The sequence below is a fragment of the Eucyclogobius newberryi genome, unplaced genomic scaffold, assembly GCF_026437365.1.
Source record: "Eucyclogobius newberryi isolate DKJ021-1_F unplaced genomic scaffold, fEucNew1.0.hap1 SCAF_16, whole genome shotgun sequence".
Taxonomy (NCBI): Eukaryota; Metazoa; Chordata; class Actinopteri; order Gobiiformes; family Gobiidae; genus Eucyclogobius; species Eucyclogobius newberryi.
The window spans coordinates 32,744,355-32,766,609 of NW_027315790.1; the positions used below are offsets into that span (position 1 = coordinate 32,744,355).

Sequence of the window (22,255 nt, forward strand, 5' to 3'; positions counted from 1 at the left end):
TAACACAGGAAAAATCAGAAGTCAGCACGGGAATGCAAGAAAATGAAAGATTTCACAGTTTAGTCTCAATACTTGTGAAATAATCGTTAAATTGTGATGTTTTTTCTAGTCTAAAATGTTAAAGAGCTGAGCCACGTTTCTCCTTTTTTAAAATCATGTTTCAAACTTTTAAAGGATCTATATCACAGCTTGAGTTTTAATGTAATTCTTTTTAAATGAAGCATAATATTTACACTCTAAAAACACACATTTTCTCAATTATTAAACGGATCACATTCTTTCTATCAAATCATTCTGTTACTCGAGTATAAACGCCTCAAATTGTCCCTATATTCGACACTATTCTACTCTTTAGGCATTGACGTAACCATAGCAACCAAGACATCGAGCGCTGCCAATAAAACACTCTCGTCGCTCGCTCATCTTTCTCGTACAAAGTCGGTGTTTGATCCGTGTGTGAAATGTGCCGTTTCCAGGTGGAGAGTCTTTTCCCCGCGCCGTCCGTTGCCGAGAGCGACTCCGACAGCGGGATGGGGTCTCCGGCCGAGGAGGCGGTCCCAGAGACGGCCGCGGACAAAACGCAGGAGCAGCCGGGTGAGCGTCGAGCGTGAAACCGATTATTTTACAGATTATCTTCAGTTAAATGACGTAAACGGCTTGTTTCCCAGATTCCGAGGAGGACGAGGACATCGGCGCGCACAGGAAACCACGCAGTCGGGCCATTCGAGACAGCGACAGCGAAGAGGAGGAGGAGGCGGCGGCGGACTCCAGCGTTCAGATGGCCGACGCCCTGATGCTCTCCGCCTCCAGCGATGAGGAGGCGCCGGAGAAGAGTGCCAAGAAGAAGCACAGGATCAGCCGCGCCCCCGTGGACAGTGACGAGGAGGCCGAAGGGGGCGACGAGGGCGAGTTCAAACGTGGCGGCGGCGGCGAGGCCAAACGTGGCGAGGACGCAAAGAAACGCCACAAGAGTCAGAGGCACAAAGAGAAGAAGGAGAAACGCTGTAAAGCCGTGGAGAAAGTGAAGAGGAAGGAGAGAAGAGCGAGGGCCACGGAGGAGGACGAGGTGAGATCCCTGGAACCGGCTGGACTCAATATTTCTGTTTTTGATCTTGTAATGCCGTGAAAATGAAATGCTTTGCAAGATAAAAGCAGTCGCTATTTGGAGCTATGGTTTTGACCCAAACTCGAACTGCAGCTAACAACTATTTAGAGTATTCTTCAGATTAATAGATTAGTTGTAGAGATGGCAAACGGCTGGTGCCCCGCAAATATGAGATACATTTTAAAAAATAACTTTTTGAAGAATGAAGCTAAAGTGCAGCGCTTGAGGACGTCCTGAAGGAGTATATTTGTAGACAAACTATTTTTATTATTTATTACGGTATTATTTTATTTCCATCAAAAACACAAAATACGCCCGTTTCCTCATCGTTTTGTCTGGCTCATGAAGCTCTTTGTACTCATTGTTTTGTTATTATATATATAAAGACAAACAGAAAGAAGAACACGACCAGAGAGGGAGAACAGACACAAAATGAAAGCAGCCGACGTCCAACGAATAAATGAAAAAATAAAATCGTGGCCTCGAGAACTGTAAAAGAAACGCCGTTTTGTCCAAAGTCTGTCAAATTTGTCCATTTTCAATCTATGGACTCATTGTTGTCTTATCCCCGCGACAACAGCAACAACAGCAGCAGCAGCGCTCTCAGCCTCGTCTGAACGACAGCGGGTTTCCTCTCGGAGACATGGAGCTGTTCGACACCGGACTCGACGACGAAGATGACGAGGAAGAGTCTTTGGACGCCATCAGAGCCGCCGCCAAGAGCAAGCTCAAGAAACACAAGGTGAGAGCGGGAGAAGAGCTGACCAGAGGGTCGTCCGGTGCTGAGGTTCTAGGTCCGTCACAAGGATTAGAACCTTCTGAAACACTCTGAACCTCCTGAAACCCTCTGAACCTCCTGAAACCCTCTGAACCTCCTGAAACCCTCTGAACCTCCTGAAACCCTCTGAACCTCCTGAAACCCTCTGAACCTCCTGAAACCCTCTAAACCTCCTGAAACCCTCTAAACCTCCTGAAACCCTCTGAACCTCCTGAAACCCTCTGAACCTCCTGAAACCCTCCTGAAACCCTCTGAACCCTCTGAACCTCCTGAAACCCTCTGAACCTCCTGAAACCCTCTGAAACCCTCTGAACCTCCTGAAACCCTCTGAACCTCCTGAAACCCTCTGAACCTCCTGAAACCCTCTGAACCTCCTGAAACCCTCTGAACCTCCTGAAACCCTCTGAACCTCCTGAAACCCTCTGAACCTCCTGAAACCCTCTGAACCTCCTGAAACCTCCTGAAACCTCCTGAAACCCTCTGAACCTCCTGACGTGCGACGGTTTGTAAAAGATCAGGATAAACGAGGACATTGAAGCTGCTTTATGCCTCAAACACGGAGCAGTATAAAGAGTTTCTCAGCTCAGATCTTTAAAACGTCGTCCAGACCTTTGAAACGATTAAACTCCATCACCATTTAGTTTGATCTTTCTTTAGGAATCTTCTCTTCGTGATGATGACGAGGGAGAAGAAGAAGAGGACGTGTCGACGGAGAAGCCTCACAGAGTGGTAACACAAGCCTCTTAAATAAAACACATTAAACCGGAGTGTAGTTGAGTGAAGGTTCACGTCTCGTTTATTCCTTCTCAGGAGCGTAAAGCGGCCCGAGCGAGTAAAGAGGCCATGAAGCAGCTGCACAGCGAGTCCCAGCGGCTGCTCAGAGGTCAGTGTGCGGCTCGGCGGCCGGCTCATCGGCCGGCTCGTCCCACTTTAACCCTGTGAATACAAACCGGGCGTGTCCTTCTTTCAGAGTCCACGTTGGGTTTGCCATACCACGTTCCCGAACCCAAAACCATCGACCAGTTCTTCAGGAAGAGAGCTCGACCCGAGGGACCGGCCATGGCCCTGCTCAAGTACGAACGTTTGCTGCATGTCCCTCCCCATCCTCATCCCCATTGCGTACCGCACTGCCCCGCCCAAAAAAGTTTTATACAACTTAACAAGACCAAAGATGATTTTTGGATCAAATTCCTAGTTCTTTTTCATTTTTTAATTGATTGATTTACCCCCGTAACTAGACTTGATTTCGCTAAACGAAAACGTGAACAAAGAAGATTTTTGTATCAAATTCCTAGTTCTTTTTCATTCACTTGTGTTTGGCATCTGAAAATGTGGTAGAAGAATAACGGTTTTGTCATCTTTTTATAGATCTACAAAGTATTCCGCCCTGATGCTGGTGACTCCTCCCCCTTCTGCTCCCCTTGCTCCTCCCCCTTCTGCTGCTGCTCCGGCTCCTCCTGCATCTGAACCTGTACTCGCTGACCACGCTGACCCAGACCCTCTGAATCCCCCGTTGGACCCGCCCGGCGTCCAGCCCGAGCTCCCACAGCCCAGCGCCACGTCGTCCCCGCAGAAAGACCCCCCGTCCCAGGCCGAGTTGCCCCCGGTCGCCCCCTGCTCCTCCCCCAGCGACGCCCCGGACGAGAACCGAGCGGCCGAACCTCTGCTGTTTCTGTCGGAGAGCTTACAAGACGACGTCCAGACTGCGGCGGAAGAAGAAGAAGACGAAACGTCCGAGAAACGACAAAATGATGCGATGTCTTCCGTCGAGCAAAAGGAGGTTTTACGGGACGGTTGTGCTGAGGAGGTGCAGGAGGAGGCGCCGGTGGTGGTCAAACCTAAGAAGGATAAGCGGTCGCGTCTGAGGGAGCTGGGACTGGAGCCTCCTCCTGTGGCCAGACTGTGTCCGGACGAAGGAGCGTTTGTGCGTCTTGACCCGCCGCAGCCCAACTCCGGTGAGCGTTTGACCCTTTCACTCTTTGTCCAGCTTCACCAGCCCGGGTAGACTCAAAGCGCCCCCTGCAGGTCGCACCACTCACTGCACTAGAACACAGTTAAGATAAGAAATATATTGCTAAAAAAAAATACACATTTGATCAAAGTATAGCTCATTTTCTGGGTTTGGAATTTCACTTCCTGTTTGTAATTGATGACATCACACTAGGAAATTACCCAGCAAACACTGTGCCAAACACACTTTTTATTTGACAAATAAAAATATATGAGAGCAACTTTATTTTGTTGAATTCATATTTTAAAAAGTAGTTTCTTTTGTGTAAATTCTGCATAAACTTTGACTGGAATGAGTGTCCCTGGTGTGATGTCACTTCCTGTCAAGTTATAAATACACCAAATAAAGTCATAATTAAAAATTCCCTTTAAAGTTTGACTGTCTAACAGGCTTTTAGCTTGGATTTGAAAACACTCCGTCCAACCTTCGGCTCTCGCGGGAAGGCTATGGAAAGCCAATATGTGTATCATGACCTTTTTTCAACGCTTTTACAAAATAACGCGGAGGCGACTACATGGCGATCCAGAGCGGCGCCCGCACGCCTCTTATCATATTGACTTTCCATACTCTGCGCCTCTCGGCCGTGCGGATCACACTCTGCCACTTAGGAGCGGCGTATCGCGCCGTTTTTTACATGGTATTTGGCCGTAGAGCTTCAGCATTTTCCAGACCACTGCTCGGCAGCCAATCAGAGCCAAGCACACAAACTTTGTCGACCAATCAGCGCGCAACATGCAAATTTTCACTTGTAAACAGTAAACTGTCATGGCGCGGACCACGGCGGACTATCGTCAAACGCTTCCCGGCCCGATTTAATGATGATATTCCCTTTTCTAAAATGTATTAATAAAAATTACACCGTCCTTGCCCTCAAATGTCCGTCCACATGTCGAAATACCCCGTTCAAAAAACGGGAAGACGGCCCTCTAGCTAAAAGCGATTTGGGCTGTAATCGATTATCAAAACTAATTCACTGAATGAGTCATCGTTAACATGTCTGTACAGATTCCAAAGCACAACATGAGCTGAGAAAAGAACATTAATGACTCAAATTAAGCTGCATTTGTATGAAAATGACTTGAAAATGTGTAAATTTGAGTGTATTTGATGAAAAGTCAGTTCATCTGGGTCAAATGTAGGTCAAATATTTTCATCATTTGGCTCTTCTGTCCCAAGACCATCAATAAATAGATAATAATGGTAAATGATTAATAGTTGCACGCCCGACAATGATTATTTATGTTTTTTTGATTTGTTTGTTATTTTAATGCGTCTTGTCAAATAATATTGATGAAGTTGCATTCAATGTCGTCATTCTTCTCTTACCGTCTTCGTCTCCTCCTCCATCAGGCGTGGAGTTGTTGAAGGCGCGTTACCTCCGCCACGCCAAAGCCCCGGCCCCACCTCCCAAAGAGCGCCCCCTGCAGGTGAACATCGTGCGGAAGGAGAACGAGGAGCTGCACTCGGAGACGGTGACGGTGACGGTGAAGGAGAGCGAGGAGAAGCAAACGCCCTCCAAACCAGGTACAGAAGTGTGACGTAAAAACGACCCAAGGGACTGATTTTAAGTGACTTTTCCCGACTCATTTGAAGAGACTTTCCCGACTCGTTTGAAGAGACTTTTCCAACTCATTTGGTGTGACTTTTCCCGCGGCAGGAGCAAAGCTGTTATCCCTGAAGGAGCGTCTGCAGCTGGCGATGGCGCAGAGGAGGAAAGAGGAGCGAGCGAGGAAGGCAGAACTGAACCGACTGGATAACGAGGAGGACGCAGAGGAGGAAGAAGAGGAGGAGATGACCGACTCGGAGGAAGAGGTGAGGGCGTGGTCTGAATACGGGCGCTGTGACAGAAACGGTCTAATGATTGTGCACACGTGATTGTTAGCTGTATTTATCTGACATTTTAGACGGATACCGATGTATGCCATAGCGACTTGATTTCCCCCCGTGACGAGACTTGCTTTCCCCCCGTGACGAGACTTGATTTCCCCCCGTGACGAGACTTGCTTTCCCCCCGTGACGAGACTTGCTTTCCCCCCGTGACGAGACTTGATTTCCCCCCGTGACGACTTGATTTCCCCCCGTGACGAGACTTGCTTTCCCCCCGTGACGAGACTTGATTTCCCCCCGTGACGGGACTTGATTTCCCCCCGTGACGAGACTTGATTTCCCCCCGTGACGGGACTTGATTTCCCCCCGTGACGAGACTTGATTTCCCCCCGTGACGAGACTTGATTTCCCCCCGTGACGAGACTTGATTTCCCCCCGTGACGAGACTTGCTTTCCCCCCGTGACGAGACTTGATTTCCCCCCGTGACGAGACTTGATTTCCCCCCGTGACGAGACTTGCTTTCCCCCCGTGACGAGACTTGATTTCCCCCCGTGACGAGACTTGATTTCCCCCCGTGACGAGACTTGATTTCCCCCCGTGACGAGACTTGATTTCCCCCGTGACGGGACTTGATTTCCCCCCGTGACGGGACTCGATTTCGCCCCGTAACGAGACCCGATTTTGCGGCTGTTTTTGCAGGGAGTGGACGATCTTTTGGGAGGCGACGACGGAGAGCCGGAGGAGGAGGAAGACGGAGGCGTCGCCCCCTGTGCCAGGAGCCAATCTCCGATCATTCTGTCCAGAGCCCCGCCCACTCCGGATCTCCTCCACACGGACGGGACGCTCCTGCTGTTCCCCGGAAGCTCCTGCTCACGCACCGGGTCTGGATCCTTTTGTCACTTCATATTTAAATAGTAACAATGGCAAAAGATGCAGCAAACTAGGTTTTTTATACTTTTTGATTGAGTTATTTTGAGAGATATTCATTTAAAGTTGTTCCACACGTCCTGGAAAACCTTAAACCTTGAAAACTTGGAGGATTTACCCGTTTTCCAGAAATTAAACGCATGGAAAGTGAGTCGAAAGGCCAGGCATTGCTGCATAATTAATGAATAAAGAAGAAAATGCAGGAACGTTCCCCTTTTTATAGAATATATAATGAATGATTCTACCTTTTTTTAACGATGGCAGGCTTCAGCATCAGACCAGATCTTTATCAGAAGAACTGGAGCACTTTAACGTTGTAGACACTGTAATGAACTCAAAATGTCCTGGAAAATAGTATCAAACTAATCCTGCCTTTGTTTTTCTCTGCATTAATGTAGACAAGATTAATTTAATAATAAAGTGATTTTTGCTTGTGTTTCAGGGATGGTTTAAGAAGAGCTGGAGCCTCAGGACACGACAGCAGCAGCAAAACTGGTGAGCAATAAACAATAAGGGATCTTCTCAAAATAGGTTGAAGCTTAAAAGACACATTTTTTTCGTCTCTCTCTGGCTTCACATAAAATTTGACGCGTTGATAAAACGATAGTAGCTTGATAGACCCTGCTCACCTCTAGTCCCTGAACATCCTTTGGTAAGTATCAGAAGTTATGAACTCTCCAAATAATGTCACCTGTCTTGCATGTTTGTTTACTCAACACACTCAATACACATCCCATTCAACCTAAACTGTGAGATGACCACATTGAGATCAAGAGGATGAGAGAATGAGAAATTCTTGTTTCTTGTCAAAACCTGTAATTGTCAATTGCCTGAGTTTGGACCTTAGACATGTCAGAATGACAGAAGCAGAACACGCCCTTTTGTCTCAGTGAGAATCTCACGTCTTCTGTGATTGGCCGAAACCTCATGCAGGGTTTGTGTTGGTCCTTCTTCAGGTCAGTGCGCAGCACATTACTAGAGCCAAATCTCTTGATCATTTGCTGCGCCGCGTCTTGCAGCAAAAAAGTTTTTCCAACTTTTCAAAAAAATATCAAGTCTTTTCAGCTTCAACCCATTATGAGAAGCACAACATATCAAAAAGTACTCTAAAGTTCAGATTACCATCACAAAATACCACGGGTTCTGTTCTATAGTCGACTAGTCAGTCGATTGTTTACCGGCCTAAACCATTAGATTTGACTTGTTCCTAATGGTTCTTCTTCTGTTCTTGTTCCTGATGGTTCTTCTTCTGTTCTTGTTCCTGATGGTTCTTCTTCTGTTCTTGTTCCTGATGGTTCTTCTTCTGTTCTTGTTCCTGATGGTTCTTCTTCTGTTCTTGTTCCTGATGGTTCTTCTTCTGTTCTTGTTCCTGATGGTTCTTCTTCTGTTCTTGTTCCTGATGGTTCTTCTTCTGTTCTTGTTCCTGATGGTTCTTCTTCTGTTCTTGTTCCTGATGGTTCTTCTTCTGTTCTTGTTCCTGATGGTTCTTCTTCTGTTCTTGTTCCTGATGGTTCTTCTTCTGTTCTTGTTCCTGATGGTTCTTCTTCTGTTCTTGTTCCTGATGGTTCTTCTTCTGTTCTTGTTCCTGATGGTTCTTCTGTTCTTGTTCCTGATGGTTCTTCTGTTCTTGTTCCTGATGGTTCTTCTTCTGTTCTTGTTCCTGATGGTTCTTCTTCTGTTCTTGTTCCTGATGGTTCTTCTGTTCTTATTCCTGATGGTTCTTCTGTTTTCCAGAGGAAGACGACTCTTCGTCGCTGATGAAGTTCAACAGTCACAACAGCAGTTTCGAGCTTCCTGGTTCGATGCTCACGTCGTATCAGCCCGTGAACCGCAGCGCCCCCAGAGGCCTGTCGGGGTCAGTGTTCAGGTCGCCCTCGCCCTGTCTGTTCAGGCCCAGCTTCCTCGGCTCCGCCTCCAAAGTGAGTATTTATACGACTTGGGATGAGGGTTCATTAAGAGACCGTTGTGTGGATTTGGGCCGCATCGTATCGTTCATGAGACGTGGTCGTTTGTTTTTGAGGCGACATCTTGAGCGTATAATTCCACGTCTCTCTCTCCTCTGGGTCGTCTCCTTTCTCACTATTTTGTCTTGTGCTAAATATATTGTTTATTCTCAAACGTTCTCTTTTATATCATGAAAAGTACAAGGCCACATCGTCCTGACGACCACAAACAGAGTTTCAAGATGGCTGTCATTTTGAGTCGGTGGCTGAACTGACCGTGCCCATGTGACCGCTCTGACCAATCACAGGCCACGCCCATGTGACCACTCTGACCAATCACAGGCAGAGTAGCTTGAGCGGCGCAGAGCGAGAAGCTGAACATTAAAGATCAGTTTTTAAAGTCAAAGTAATGATTTTAAAGTGGTAAAGTGATGCTATAGAACTATATACTGATGGTTCTGTGCCCGTTTGTGTCTCTCGCCCTCAGAGTTCCGGTAAACTGTCGGAGCCCTCGTTGTGTTTGCCCGTGGAAGACTCCCAAGACTTGTATGCTCCGCCCTCTCCCGACGCAGACTCGGGCCCGCTCGGGGGCGAGGCGTCCGGGCCCAACCTCTGCGGCGAGTCGCTGGGCCGCTTCTCGCTGGAGGACGAGCCACACTCGCAGCTGCTGGACGCCGACGGCTTCCTGAACTTCGGCCCCCGCGCCGGGGCCCCGCGGTCCCACAAGCGGCAGCTGATCCTGGGCAGCCTGGACGAGAACGCCATGGACGCCAACATGGGCGAGTTGATGGGGCTGTGCTCGGGCACGTTCGGGGGACGAAAGGCGGAGGGTTTGGGGGATGGGGGCGTGGACGAGCTGATGGGGCTGTGCTCGGGCACGTTCGGGGGACGAAAGGCGGAGGGTTTGGGGGACGGGGGCGAGGACGAGCTGATGGGGCTGTGCTCAGGGGCTTTTCCACAAACTCAGGCTGAAGACGAAGACGAGAAAAAGGACAAAAAGGTCGAGAGCGACGGGGGAGACATGGAGCAGCTGCTGGGACTGTGCTCCGGAAAGTTCCCCAGTCAAAGTGAGTATTTTGATTTGTTTTTTGGGAGTGTCTGCAGAGCCGCGGCGCGCGGCCAAAACTGCCATGTTGTTTTTGTGCCGGCCGCGCGCCGCGGCTCCTGAAACTGCGCCGCTATTTGACCGCGTTTTAGACCGCGCCAGGTTAAGGTTAGCCATGTGGCTATAAGGGAAATGCTGCGGTCCCTGAAACTGCGCGGCTATTTGACCGCGTTTTAGCGCCGTTTTAGACCGCGCCGGGTTAAGGTTAGGGTTAGCCATGAGGCTATAAGGGAAATGCCGCTGTCCCTGAAACTGCGCGGCTATTTGACCGCGCCGCGGCTCTCCAGCCACGGCCTTGTTTTTTATGGTGTGAAATTGACGCCTGTTGATTTTAGCCCTTTTTTTTTTTTACTTAATTACGACTTGTATCCAATTAGGGATTTCTCCATCTGTGACTTTCTGTTTTTAACTCCATAAATCATCTCCAGACTCGTTCTGAGCATTTATCCCGTCTCATCACGATCAGTACAACTGCATGGCGACCAGGCGTGTCTGAAAAAACTGTCCAGTTGTTTAATTCCCTCTGCAGTCTGTAGATGGCGCCAAACCTCAGTGAGAGCTGTGGGAAACGACTGATACAGATGTGTTGTTGTGTTGTTCTTTCTATACATGTATGAGATGCAAAACTTAACGTTCTCTAGAGCATGTTTAAAGGCAGATAACGACACAAATAATGCATAATATTTGTCCTTTAAGAGTTGGACACAGCAGAAAAAAAGTAAAATGGAAAGAATGTCCACTATCATAAAATGTGTCTGTTGTCAAGACTTTAAGCATTTGTAGCGTTTCAATTTGGATATTTCCTTCAATCACCTCAACTGGATTTGAAACTATTTATTAGCTGAGAAAGTGCGTGTCAAATTAAAACTGGATAAATATCAGTGCTTTTATTGTTTGAACTGAACCTCGCTTAGAAAATGCACTATTTTAACAGGACATTTTCTTATCTGTAAAATGTTTTATTTTTTGCAGTTTCTCGGACGGCGTCGCCAGACAAACACAGGTAAACGATTTGCTTCATAAAGTGTCAAATGTTTTTAATTGTTGGTATTATTCTAATGTGTTTTTCTTAATAAAGAGTGCACGAGACAGACACGGAGAAGCACGATGAGGAAGAGGACAATTACGAGTTCAAGTTTCTGTCCGACGAAGACAGTCGTATGTCTAAGGTGCGTGTCGCTGTGTAACCGTGGCGATGGAGCTCCCCCTGTAGCTGCCTCGTTGAAATGCACTGTCAGAGAACGGACGCAATGCTTTCTTTCTGTGTCAATAATAAGACGGGATGATCACGTGCAAGAACATTTAACGTGGCTGAATTTGAAAAATGAGCGAGGGTTTCTCAGGAGAGTTCGATGGTTTTCCGCCCACAGCCAGCAGAGGGCGATGACGGGCACTTGAAACGCCCTGAAAATACATATTTAAGTATCAGAATCAGCATCGTCCACGTGTTTTCTAATGATGACAAAAACATTAATATGGACTTTAAATGCGTTTGTAGAACACTAAACAAAGTAGGGCCTGAGTCAAAGTGTTAAAACTACATTTGCAGTATAATTAAAATTACAGTTATATTATTTTTTTTTATGTTTCCACCAGGCCGTTCACACAATTAAATCCCTAGTCATAATGCACTGTGTATTTTAAATGGATTAACGATTTCAAAATGATTGTCTTGTAGAATGAGGAGGATGAAGATGGAGAGAGCAGCAGCAGTGGAGGAGAAGAGGAGGAGGAGGAGGAGGACCATGAGGTGGAGGAGGAAGAGATGGAGGCCGTATTTGCTCCAGTGAAATCCAAGAAAAAGAAGATGTGAGTCTAATGAGCAAGAGAATGTTTGATTTTTTCATTTGTGTCGCTCTGAAGCGGCTCGAGGGTGAAACTGGCAGAAGCTCTCGATCTGAACGTGTGTCCGACCCAAACTACACTCACGAGACGATTATCACACAGTTTGAGCTAAAACAACTGTTTGTAGAGAAAAAGGAATGATAGGGTTCAAACTTGGGTCCATTTTAGTCAAAATGTGGACTTGTTTTGGTCTTTGTTTAGTCCTGATCTAGTCTAGGTTTAACACCAGGTTAGTCCTGGTTTAGACCTGGTTTAGTCTTTGGTTAGTCCTGGTTTAGACCTGGTTTAGTCTTTGGTTAGTCCTGGTTTAGTCTTTGGTTAGTCCTGGTTTAGTCTTTGGTCAGTCCTGGTTTAGTCCTGGTTTAGTCTTTGGTTAGTCCTGGTTTAAGCCTGGTTTAGTCCTGGTTTAGATCTGGTTTAGTCTTTGGTTAGTCCTGGTTTAGACCTGGTTTAGTCTTTGGCTAGTCCTGGTTTAGACCTGGTTTAGTCTTTGGTTAGTCCTGGTTTAAACCTGGTTTAGTCCTGGTTTAGATCTGGTTTAGTCTTTGGTTAGTCCTGGTTTAGACCTGGTTTAGTCTTTGGCTAGTCCTGGTTTAGACCTGGTTTAGTCTTTGGTTAGTCCTGGTTTAGTCTTTGGTTAGTCCTGGTTTAAACCTGGTTTAGTCTTTGGTTAGTCCTGGTTTAGACCTGGTTTAGTCTTTGGTTAGTCCTGGTTTAGTCTTTGGTTAGTCCTGGTTTAAACCTGGTTTAGTCTTTGGTTAGTCCTGGTTTAGTCTTTGGTCAGTCCTGGTTTAGTCTTTGGTTAGTCCTGGTTTAGACCTGGTTTAGTCTTTGGTTAGTCCTGGTTTAGTCTTTGGTTAGTCCTGGTTTAAACCTGGTTTAGTCTTTGGTTAGTCCTGGTTTAGACCTGGTTTAGTCTTTGGTTAGTCCTGGTTTAGACCTGGTTTAGTCTTTGGTTAGTCCTGGTTTAGTCTTTGGTTAGTCCTGGTTTAAACCTGGTTTAGTCTTTGGTTAGTCCTGGTTTAGTCTTTGGTCAGTCCTGGTTTAGTCTTTGGTCAGTCCTGGTTTAGTCTTTGGTTAGTCCTGGTTTAGTCTTTGGTTAGTCCTGGTTTAGTCTTTGGTTAGTCCTGGTTTAGACCTGGTTTAGTCTTTGGTTAGTCCTGGTTTAGTCTTTGGTTAGTCCTGGTTTAGACCTGGTTTAGTCTTTGGTTAGTCCTGGTTTAGTCTTTGGTTAGTCCTGGTTTAGACCTGGTTTAGTCTTTGGTTAGTCCTGGTTTAGTCTTTGGTTAGTCCTGGTTTAGTCTTTGGTTAGTCCTGGTTTAGTCCTGGTTTAGTCTTTGGTTAGTCCTGGTTTAAACTTGGTTTAGTCTATGGTTAGTCCTGGTTTAGTCTTTGGTTAGTCCTGGTTTAGTCTTTGGTTAGTCCTGGTTTAGTCCTGGTTTAGTCTTTGGTTAGTCCTGGTTTAAACTTGGTTTAGTCTATGGTTAGTCCTGGTTTAGTCTTTGGTTAGTCCTGGTTTAGTCTTTGGTTAGTCCTGGTTTAGTCCTGGTTTAGTCTTTGGTTAGTCCTGGTTTAAACTTGGTTTAGTCTATGGTTAGTCCTGGTTTAGTCTTTGGTTAGTCCTGGTTTAGTCTTTGGTTAGTCCTGGTTTAGTCTTTGGTTAGTCCTGGTTTAGTCTTTGTTTAAACCAGGTCTAAACCAGGACAAGTCTTTGGTTTAGCCCTGGTTCGGACCCGGTTTAGCCCTGGTTTGCCTCTTTTGCCTTTATTGCTGTTGTCCCATATAAATCCTGAATCTAGATGAAATAAATAATACACAATCTGGTCGACTAAAACTCCATGGAGCCATTAATCCCCAAACGACTGAAGTCTGGCAGCTCCAGAGCCAAACATGTCCCTGAGAATGTTCCAGCACAACATGGAGCTGGACGTCTGTTATACGTTTCCATGGCGACGATCTCTACAGACTGTATTATAACTCATTATGCAGAACTGTAAGAAACTGTAAGGTCACGTCACATTTTAGAACTCTACACGTGTCACTCAAAATTAAAATGTTTCAACTAATCACAGCAATTACAGGAATGTGGGCGTGGCTAGGGGGGAGGTGAGACCCGAGCGCTCGAGCCTCAGTTACAGGACAAAATGGGATGAACTCAAAACACGAAAGATTTATCCAACTTTGAGTGAACTAACGATGTACATCTCATTAAAACCCGACTTTGCTTAATGTCTCCTTTTAACCTCCTGTCTCGTCTCAGGCGATTGGGCGATTACCTGGAGGCGGAGGCGGAGCTGTCGGGCTCGGACGTGGGCAGCGAGGACGAGGACGACGGAGCAGGAAGTGAGTACGAGGAGGAGGAGCTTCTGGAGGATCTGCCGTCGGACGAAGAGCTGCAGGACCAAGTCAACAAGATCCACATGTGAGTCCATTTCACCTCCACCCCCGTGTTTTAGTCTTGGTTTAGTCCTCGTCTTCTTCTTGACCCCCGTGTTTTAGTCTTGGTTTAGTCCTCGTCTTCTTCTTGACCCCCGTGTTTTAGTCTTGGTTTAGTCCTCGTCTTCTTCTTGACCCCCGTGTTTTAGTCTTGGTTTAGTCCTCGTCTTCTTCTTGACCCCCGTGTTTTAGTCTTGGTTTAGTCCTCGTCTTCTCGACACCCGTGTTTTAGTCTTGGTTTAGTCCTCGTCTTCTTCTCCACCCCGTGTTTTAGTCTTGGTTTAGTCCTCGTCTTCTTCTTGACCCCCGTGTTTTAGTCTTGGTTTAGTCCTCGTCTTCTTCTTGACCCCCGTGTTTTAGTCTTGGTTTAGTCCTCGTCTTCTTCTTGACCCCCGTGTTTTAGTCTTGGTTTAGTCCTCGTCTTCTCGACACCCGTGTTTTAGTCTTGGTTTAGTCCTCGTCTTCTTCTCCACCCCGTGTTTTAGTCTTGGTTTAGTCCTCGTCTTCTTCTTGACCCCCGTGTTTTAGTCTTGGTTTAGTCCTCGTCTTCTTCTTGACCCCCGTGTTTTAGTCTTGGTTTAGTCCTCGTCTTCTTCTCGACACCCGTGTTTTAGTCTTGGTTTAGTCCTCGTCTTCTCGACACCCGTGTTTTAGTCTTGGTTTAGTCCTCGTCTTCTTCTCCACCCCGTGTTTTAGTCTTGGTTTAGTCCTCGTCTTCTTCTTGACCCCCGTGTTTTAGTCTTGGTTTAGTCCTCGTCTTCTTCTCGACCCCCGTGTTTTAGTCTTGGTTTAGTCCTCGTCTTCTCGACACCCGTGTTTTAGTCTTGGTTTAGTCCTCGTCTTCTTCTCGACCCCCGTGTTTTAGTCTTGGTTTAGTCCTCGTCTTCTCGACACCCGTGTTTTAGTCTTGGTTTAGTCCTCGTCTTCTTCTTGACCCCCGTGTTTTAGTCTTGGTTTAGTCCTCGTCTTCTTCTCAACCCCCTTGCTTTAGTCTTGGTTTAGCCCTCGTCTTCTTCTCGACCCCCGTGTTTTAGTCTTGGTTTAGCCCTCGTCTTCGTCTCGACCCCCGTGTTTTAGTCTTGGTTTAGTCCTCGTCTTCGTCTCGACCCCCGTGTTTTAGTCTTGGTTTAGTCCTCGTCTTCTCGACACCCGTGTTTTAGTCTTGGTTTAGTCCTCGTCTTCTTGACCCCCGTGTTTTAGTCTTGGTTTAGTCCTCGTCTTCGTCTCGACCCCCGTGTTTTAGTCTTGGTTTAGTCCTCGTCTTCTCGACACCCGTGTTTTAGTCTTGGTTTAGCCCTCCCCCTCCCCCTGTGGTAACTTGGACTCTTCCGTGTCGTCCACAGGAAGCAGGTGATGGACGACGACAAGCGGCGTTTGAGGCTGTATCAGGAGCGATATTTGGCCGATGGTGATCTGCACTCGGACGGTCCGGGTCGAACGCGGCGCTTCAGGTGGAAAAACATGGGTACGAACGCGTCACCCGCCGCACGCTCGCTTCAGCGCTCGTGGAGAAAAAGACGGGAACGCTAAAGGTTCTTGTGCGTTTTCTTTCTTTCCAGACGACGGTTTCCTGATGGACGGAGGAGGAGAAGGAGCGGAGGGAGGAGAGGAAGAGGAGGACGAAGACGTGGATCTGACCGAAGTCCAGAGACGACGAGAGCGACTGGAGCGAGAGCAGTGGCTCCGGGAACAGGTCAGAGAATGTCCAGAAACACCACACGACCGTTTTAAGACGACCGGCGTGGGGTCCTTTGGCCAGGGCGGGGCGTGGGGTCCTTTGGCCAGGGCGGGGCGTGGGGTCCTTTGGCCAGGGCGGGGCGTGGGGTCCTTTGGCCAGGGCGGGGCGTGGGGTCCTTTGGCCAGGGCGGGGCGTGGGGTCCTTTGGCCAGGGCGGGGTGTGGGGTCCTTTGGCCAGGGCGGGGTGTGGGGTCCTTTGGCCAGGGCGGGGTGTGGGGTCCTTTGGCCAGGGCGGGGTGTGGGGTCCTTTGGCCAGGGCGGGGTGTGGGGTCCTTTGGCCAGGGCGGGGTGTGGGGTCCTTTGGCCAGGGCGGGGTGTGGGGTCCTTTGGCCAGGGCGGGGTGTGGGGTCCTTTGGCCAGGGCGGGGTGTGGGGTCCTTTGGCCAGGGCGGGTTCCTTTGGCCAGGGCGGGTTCCTTTGGCCAGGGCGGGTTCCTTTGGCCAGGGCGGGGTCCTTTGGCCAGGGCGGGGTCCTTTGGCCAGGGCGGGGTCCTTTGGCCAGGGCGGGGTCCTTTGGCCAGGGCGGGGTCCTTTGGCCAGGGCGGGGTCCTTTGGCCAGGGCGGGGTCCTTTTAACGACAGAGCGCGACTTCATGCTTTGCTATGTGAGAAAATTAAAAAAGAAAATCTAAATGCTAACTCAAAAGTACGTCGTGAACAGGAAACGGGAACAGTTTTGCCTCATTTCTTTGACTTCTCGGCATGTGAGGGGCGTGGCTAAAGTAAATGCGCCGCATTTGAACCTCTCTTTATGTCATGCTAATGCTAATGCTAATGTCAGATGCATTATGACCTGGAAATGTCAGATTGTGGCTCTTGACAAAGCGAGTGCCGTGCGGCCGTAAACAGGCAACGGCTGTTGCTAACGTGCTACGCTAGCTTTGTGTTGCTAAGGCTCGACATGTAAGTTAGCATCAGTGGAAATATGATCAAGAAACAAACGGGAGAATATTTTCCTAAAAGGATTTGTAAATGTGTCAAGAAAATGTTTTATTAAATTAAAAGTAGTTATTAAATATGAGGATGATGGATGGATGATGATGAGGATGATGGATGGATGATGATGATGATGATGAGGATGATGGATGGATGATGATGATGAGGATGATGGATGGAGGATGATGGATGGAGGATGATGAGGATGAGGATGATGGATGATGATGATGATGATGGGATGTGATGATGATGAGGATGATGATGATGATGATGGATGGAGGATGATGAGGATGATGAGGATGATGGATGATGATGATGATGATGGGATGTGATGATGATGAGGATGATGAGGATGATGATGGATGGAGGATGATGAGGATGATGAGGATGATGGATGATGATGATGATGATGGGATGTGATGATGATGAGGATGATGAGGATGAGGATGATGATGATGATGATGGGATGTGATGATGATGATGATGATGATAATGATGAGGATTAAAATAATAATAGGGTAATTTTTGTAAAGTAAATGTTACACTCCAGGTGGTTTTCCATCTTCTAGCGTGTCAAACACAAACTCCATTTATCCATTATAACTTTATTTAAAATCATCATTACAATCGTTTGCATGATCTGGCTCTTTCTGCTTCAGTCTGAGCAGAAATCCAAATCCACCGAACTCGACGACGACGAGAAGTTTGGAGACGATGAAAGTCTCTTCATGAAACTGGCCAAGAAACTGACGGAGAAGAAGCTGGAGAAGAAAGGTAAGTCACAGAAGAAAGTCACTCAGAAGACTCACTTTCTGTTTTTTATTTAACGCAATGAAAAGACGCTAAACCGTTTTCTCCTGCAGAGTCTCCGGTCGTCGTGCCAACGGAGACGAAGCCGACCTCTGCTCCGAGTCTGTTCCAGAGGCCAACACAGAACCTACCGGTATTTACAACGCCAATTTAGATTGAATCTAATTTGTTCAGGGCACGGGGCGACGGACGGGTTCAGGGCACGGGGCGACGGACGGGTTCAGGGCACGGGGCGACGGACGGGTTCAGGGCACGGGGCGACGGACGGGTTCAGGGCACGGGGCGACGGACGGGTTCAGGGCACGGGGCGACGGACGGGTTCAGGGCACGGGGCGACGGACGGGTTCAGGGCACGGGGCGACGGACGGGGTTCAGGGCACGGGCGACGGACGGGGTTCAGGGCACGGGGACGGGTTCAGGGCACGGGCGACGGACGGGTTCAGGGCACGGGGACGGTTGTCTCGGGTGCATTTATAAAGTTATGGTTTATTGTTGTTGTCTCAGGTGAGGCGGGGCTCCCTGCTCTGTTGTTGTTGTTCTTCTTATTGTTGTTGTTGTTGTTGTTCTTGTCTCAGGTGAGGCGGGGCTCCCTGCTCTGTTGTTGTTGTTTGTCTCAGGTGACGGGGGGGCTCCCTGCTCTGTTGTTATTGTTGTTGTTTGTCTCAGGTGACGGGGGGTCTCCCTGCTCTGTTGTTGTTCTTCTTCTTCTTATTATTATTATTGTTGTTGTTCTTGTTGTTGTTTGTCTCAGGTGACGGGGGGGCTCCCTGCTCTGTTGTTATTGTTGTTGTTTGTCTCAGGTGACGGGGGGGCTCCCTGCTCTGTTGTTATTATTGTTGTTTGTCTCAGGTGACGGGGGGGCTCCCTGCTCTGTTGTTATTGTTGTTGTTTGTCTCAGGTGACGGGGGGGCTCCCTGCTCTGTTGTTATTGTTGTTTGTCTCAGGTGACGGGGGGGTCTCCCTGCTCTGTTGTTGTTCTTCTTCTTATTATTATTATTGTTGTTGTTCTTATTGTTGTTTGTCTCAGGTGACGGGGGGGCTCCCTGCTCTGTTGTTGTTGTTTGTCTCAGGTGACGGGGGGGGGCTCCCTGCTCTGTTGTTGTTGTTTGTCTCAGGTGACGGGGGGGCTCCCTGCTCTGTTGTTGTTCTTCTTCTTCTTATTATTATTATTGTTGTTGTTCTTGTTGTTGTTTGTCTCAGGTGACGGGGGGGCTCCCTGCTCTGTTGTTATTGTTGTTGTTTGTCTCAGGTGACGGGGGGGCTCCCTGCTCTGTTGTTATTGTTGTTGTTTGTCTCAGGTGACGGGGGGGCTCCCTGCTCTGTTGTTGTTGTTGTTGTTTGTCTCAGGTGACGGGGGGTCTCCCTGCTCTGTTGTTGTTCTTCTTCTTCTTATTATTATTATTGTTGTTGTTCTTGTTGTTGTTTGTCTCAGGTGACGGGGGGGCTCCCTGCTCTGTTGTTATTGTTGTTGTTTGTCTCAGGTGACGGGGGGGCTCCCTGCTCTGTTGTTATTATTGTTGTTTGTCTCAGGTGACGGGGGGGCTCCCTGCTCTGTTGTTATTGTTGTTGTTTGTCTCAGGTGACGGGGGGGCTCCCTGCTCTGTTGTTATTGTTGTTTGTCTCAGGTGACGGGGGGGTCTCCCTGCTCTGTTGTTGTTCTTCTTCTTATTATTATTATTGTTGTTGTTCTTATTGTTGTTTGTCTCAGGTGACGGGGGGGCTCCCTGCTCTGTTGTTGTTGTTTGTCTCAGGTGACGGGGGGGGCTCCCTGCTCTGTTGTTGTTGTTTGTCTCAGGTGACGGGGGGGCTCCCTGCTCTGTTGTTGTTCTTCTTCTTCTTATTATTATTATTGTTGTTGTTCTTGTTGTTGTTTGTCTCAGGTGACGGGGGGGCTCCCTGCTCTGTTGTTATTGTTGTTGTTTGTCTCAGGTGACGGGGGGGCTCCCTGCTCTGTTGTTATTGTTGTTGTTTGTCTCAGGTGACGGGGGGGCTCCCTGCTCTGTTGTTGTTGTTGTTTGTCTCAGGTGACGGGGGGTCTCCCTGCTCTGTTGTTGTTCTTCTTCTTCTTCTTATTATTATTGTTGTTGTTCTTGTTGTTGTTTGTCTCAGGTGACGGGGGGGCTCCCTGCTCTGTTGTTATTGTTGTTGTTTGTCTCAGGTGACGGGGGGGCTCCCTGCTCTGTTGTTATTGTTGTTGTTTGTCTCAGGTGACGGGGGGGGCTCCCTGCTCTGTTGTTGTTGTTGTTGTTGTTGTTGTTTGTCTCAGGTGACGGGGGGTCTCCCTGCTCTGTTGTTGTTCTTCTTATTATTATTATTATTGTTGTTGTTGTTGTTTGTCTCAGGTGACGGGGGGGCTCCCTGCTCTGTTGTTATTGTTGTTGTTTGTCTCAGGTGACGGGGGGGCTCCCTGCTCTGTTGTTATTGTTGTTGTTTGTCTCAGGTGACGGGGGGCTCCCTGCTCTGTTGTTATTGTTGTTGTTTGTCTCAGGTGACGGGGGGGCTCCCTGCTCTGTTGTTATTGTTGTTGTTTGTCTCAGGTGACGGGGGGCTCCCTGCTCTGTTGTTATTGTTGTTGTTTGTCTCAGGTGACGGAGGGGCTCCCTGCTCTGTTGTTATTGTTGTTGTTTGTCTCAGGTGACGGAGGGGCTCCCTGCTCTGTTGTTATTGTTGTTGTTTGTCTCAGGTGACGGGGGGGCTCCCTGCTCTGTTGTTATTGTTGTTGTTTGTCTCAGGTGACGGGGGGGCTCCCTGCTCTGTTGTTATTGTTGTTGTTTGTCTCAGGTGACGGGGGGTCTCCCTGCTCTGTTGTTATTGTTGTTGTTTGTCTCAGGTGACGGAGGGGCTCCCTGCTCTGTTATTGTTGTTGTTTGTCTCAGGTGACGGGGGGGTCTCCCTGCTCTGTTGTTATTGTTGTTGTTTGTCTCAGGTGACGGGGGGGCTCCCTGCTCTGTTGTTATTGTTGTTGTTTGTCTCAGGTGACGGGGGGGTCTCCCTGCTCTGTTGTTATTGTTGTTGTTTGTCTCAGGTGACGGGGGGGTCTCCCTGCTCTGTTGTTATTGTTGTTGTTTGTCTCAGGTGACGGGGGGGTCTCCCTGCTCTGTTGTTGTTGTTCTTCTTATTATTATTATTGTTGTTGTCTCAGGTGAGGCGGGGCTCCCTGCTCAGCCAGCCTCAGTCCATGCTGCAGAAACTGGCCTCCATCTCAGACGGGAACCCTCTGGCCCCCAGGAACTCCAGAGGGTTCCTGTTCCAGACGCTTTCTCCAGAGAAGGACGTGTCCGCGGGCGACGCCCGGAAACAGGCGAGTTTTATTTTATTTTTACTCTCACCGTCGCCGTTTCTAACATTTTTTACAGCAAATATATCACACTTGAAAAAGAAACAACTTGAATGACTTTAAAGCACGATAATCCCAGATAAAGTAGGTTTTTAGTCTCTTTAATGAACCTCAGAAGAGACTCATTATTTCATTTACCACTCAAATATTACAAACAGCAGAAGTGAAAAGAACAGGTTCAAACGACAAATGATTATATCGTTTTGTCCATCGTTTATTGCAGTATTTATAGTAATTGAGAAAAAAAAATTGTCAACTGAGAAAAATACGTCATCACAATCATTCTCTAGTTTAATCTTTAATTAAATCCCACAAAAATGAACTTAAAGAACGAGTTTAAACACTAAAAATAAAACAAATAATGCAGAATGTCATTGTAATTGCACGTTCACGACACTAGAGGGAGCCAGAGCCCACACTCTAGTATTGAACCACTTGACACTCTTCATGACTTCCTCTTGTTCTAGGCCACGTTTTCAGGCACCAAATCATAATCAAAATATTTAATCGTTTGGTGAAATGTCAAAGAAACTACTTTTTTTAATTATTAGGTTTTTTTGTTGTTGGCGACCAGCTCGTCCTCGTAGACCCGGCTCGTAATCACATCCCGCTCGTGTCTTCCAGGTGAAGAAGCGCAGTGCGTCCGACGGCCTCAACTCGGCATCGAAGCGGATTTGTCAAGAAAACAAACCCCCGAGTTCAGCGTCTCAGGGGTCTCAGCGAAGCGTTTTTAGCTTCCTCGGGCACTGACGGGAACCCGGGAACTGTCCCCTCCTGAACCCCGGGAACTGTCCCCTCCTGAACCCCGGGAACTGTCCCCTCCTGAACCCCGGGAACTGTCCCCTCCTGAACCCCGGGAACTGTCCCCCTCCTGAACCCCGGGAACCGTCCCCCTCCTGAACCCCGGGAACTGTCCCCCTCCTGAACCCGGGGAACTGTCCCCCTCCTGGACCCCGGGAACTGTCCCCCTCCTGGACCCCGGGAACTGTCCCCCTCCTGGACCCCGGGAACTGTCCCCCTCCTGGACCCCGGGAACTGGACCGCGGGAACTGTCCCCCTCCTGAACCCCGGGAACTGTCCCCCTCCTGGACCCCGGGAACTGTCCCCCTCCTGGACCCCGGGAACTGGACCGCGGGAACTGTCCCCCTCCTGAACCCCGGGAACTGTCCCCCTCCTGAACCCGGGGAACTGTCCCCCTCCTGAACCCGGGGAACTGTCCCCCTCCTGAACCCGGGGAACTGTCCCCCTCCTGGACCCCGGGAACTGTCCCCCTCCTGGACCCCGGGAACTGTCCCCTCCTGGACACCGGCGATTTAACCCGACTGAAATGTCAACAACAATCAGCATCGACTTCAATCACCGGCGTTTTGGGCAAAGGAGAAGTTGACTCTGAAGTTAAAGGTGCTCTTTCCTCTTTCCTCTTTCCTCTTTCCTCTTTCCTCTTTCCTCTTTCCTCGACA

At 48.4% G+C, this 22,255-nt stretch overlaps 1 protein-coding gene across 1 annotated transcript; it reads left to right on the forward strand.

Annotated features, from left to right (window-relative positions):
* The first annotated feature begins 502 nt into the window (after nt 1-502).
* On the forward strand, nt 503-21,570 carry LOC140361537 (claspin). The gene is made up of 24 exons (XM_072447249.1): nt 503-594; nt 669-1,066; nt 1,713-1,847; nt 2,541-2,612; nt 2,694-2,766; nt 2,854-2,956; nt 3,252-3,838; nt 5,245-5,418; nt 5,552-5,706; nt 6,422-6,603; nt 7,092-7,144; nt 8,384-8,568; nt 9,080-9,659; nt 10,670-10,700; nt 10,776-10,866; nt 11,376-11,506; nt 13,803-13,964; nt 15,322-15,443; nt 15,538-15,671; nt 17,308-17,422; nt 17,512-17,591; nt 17,633-17,923; nt 20,601-20,759; nt 21,420-21,570. The coding sequence occupies exons 1-24, from the start codon at nt 531-533 to the stop codon at nt 21,543-21,545; spliced, it is 4,203 nt and encodes a 1,400-aa protein (XP_072303350.1). The 5' UTR covers nt 503-530; the 3' UTR covers nt 21,546-21,570.
* Nucleotides 21,571-22,255: the final 685 nt, after the last annotated feature.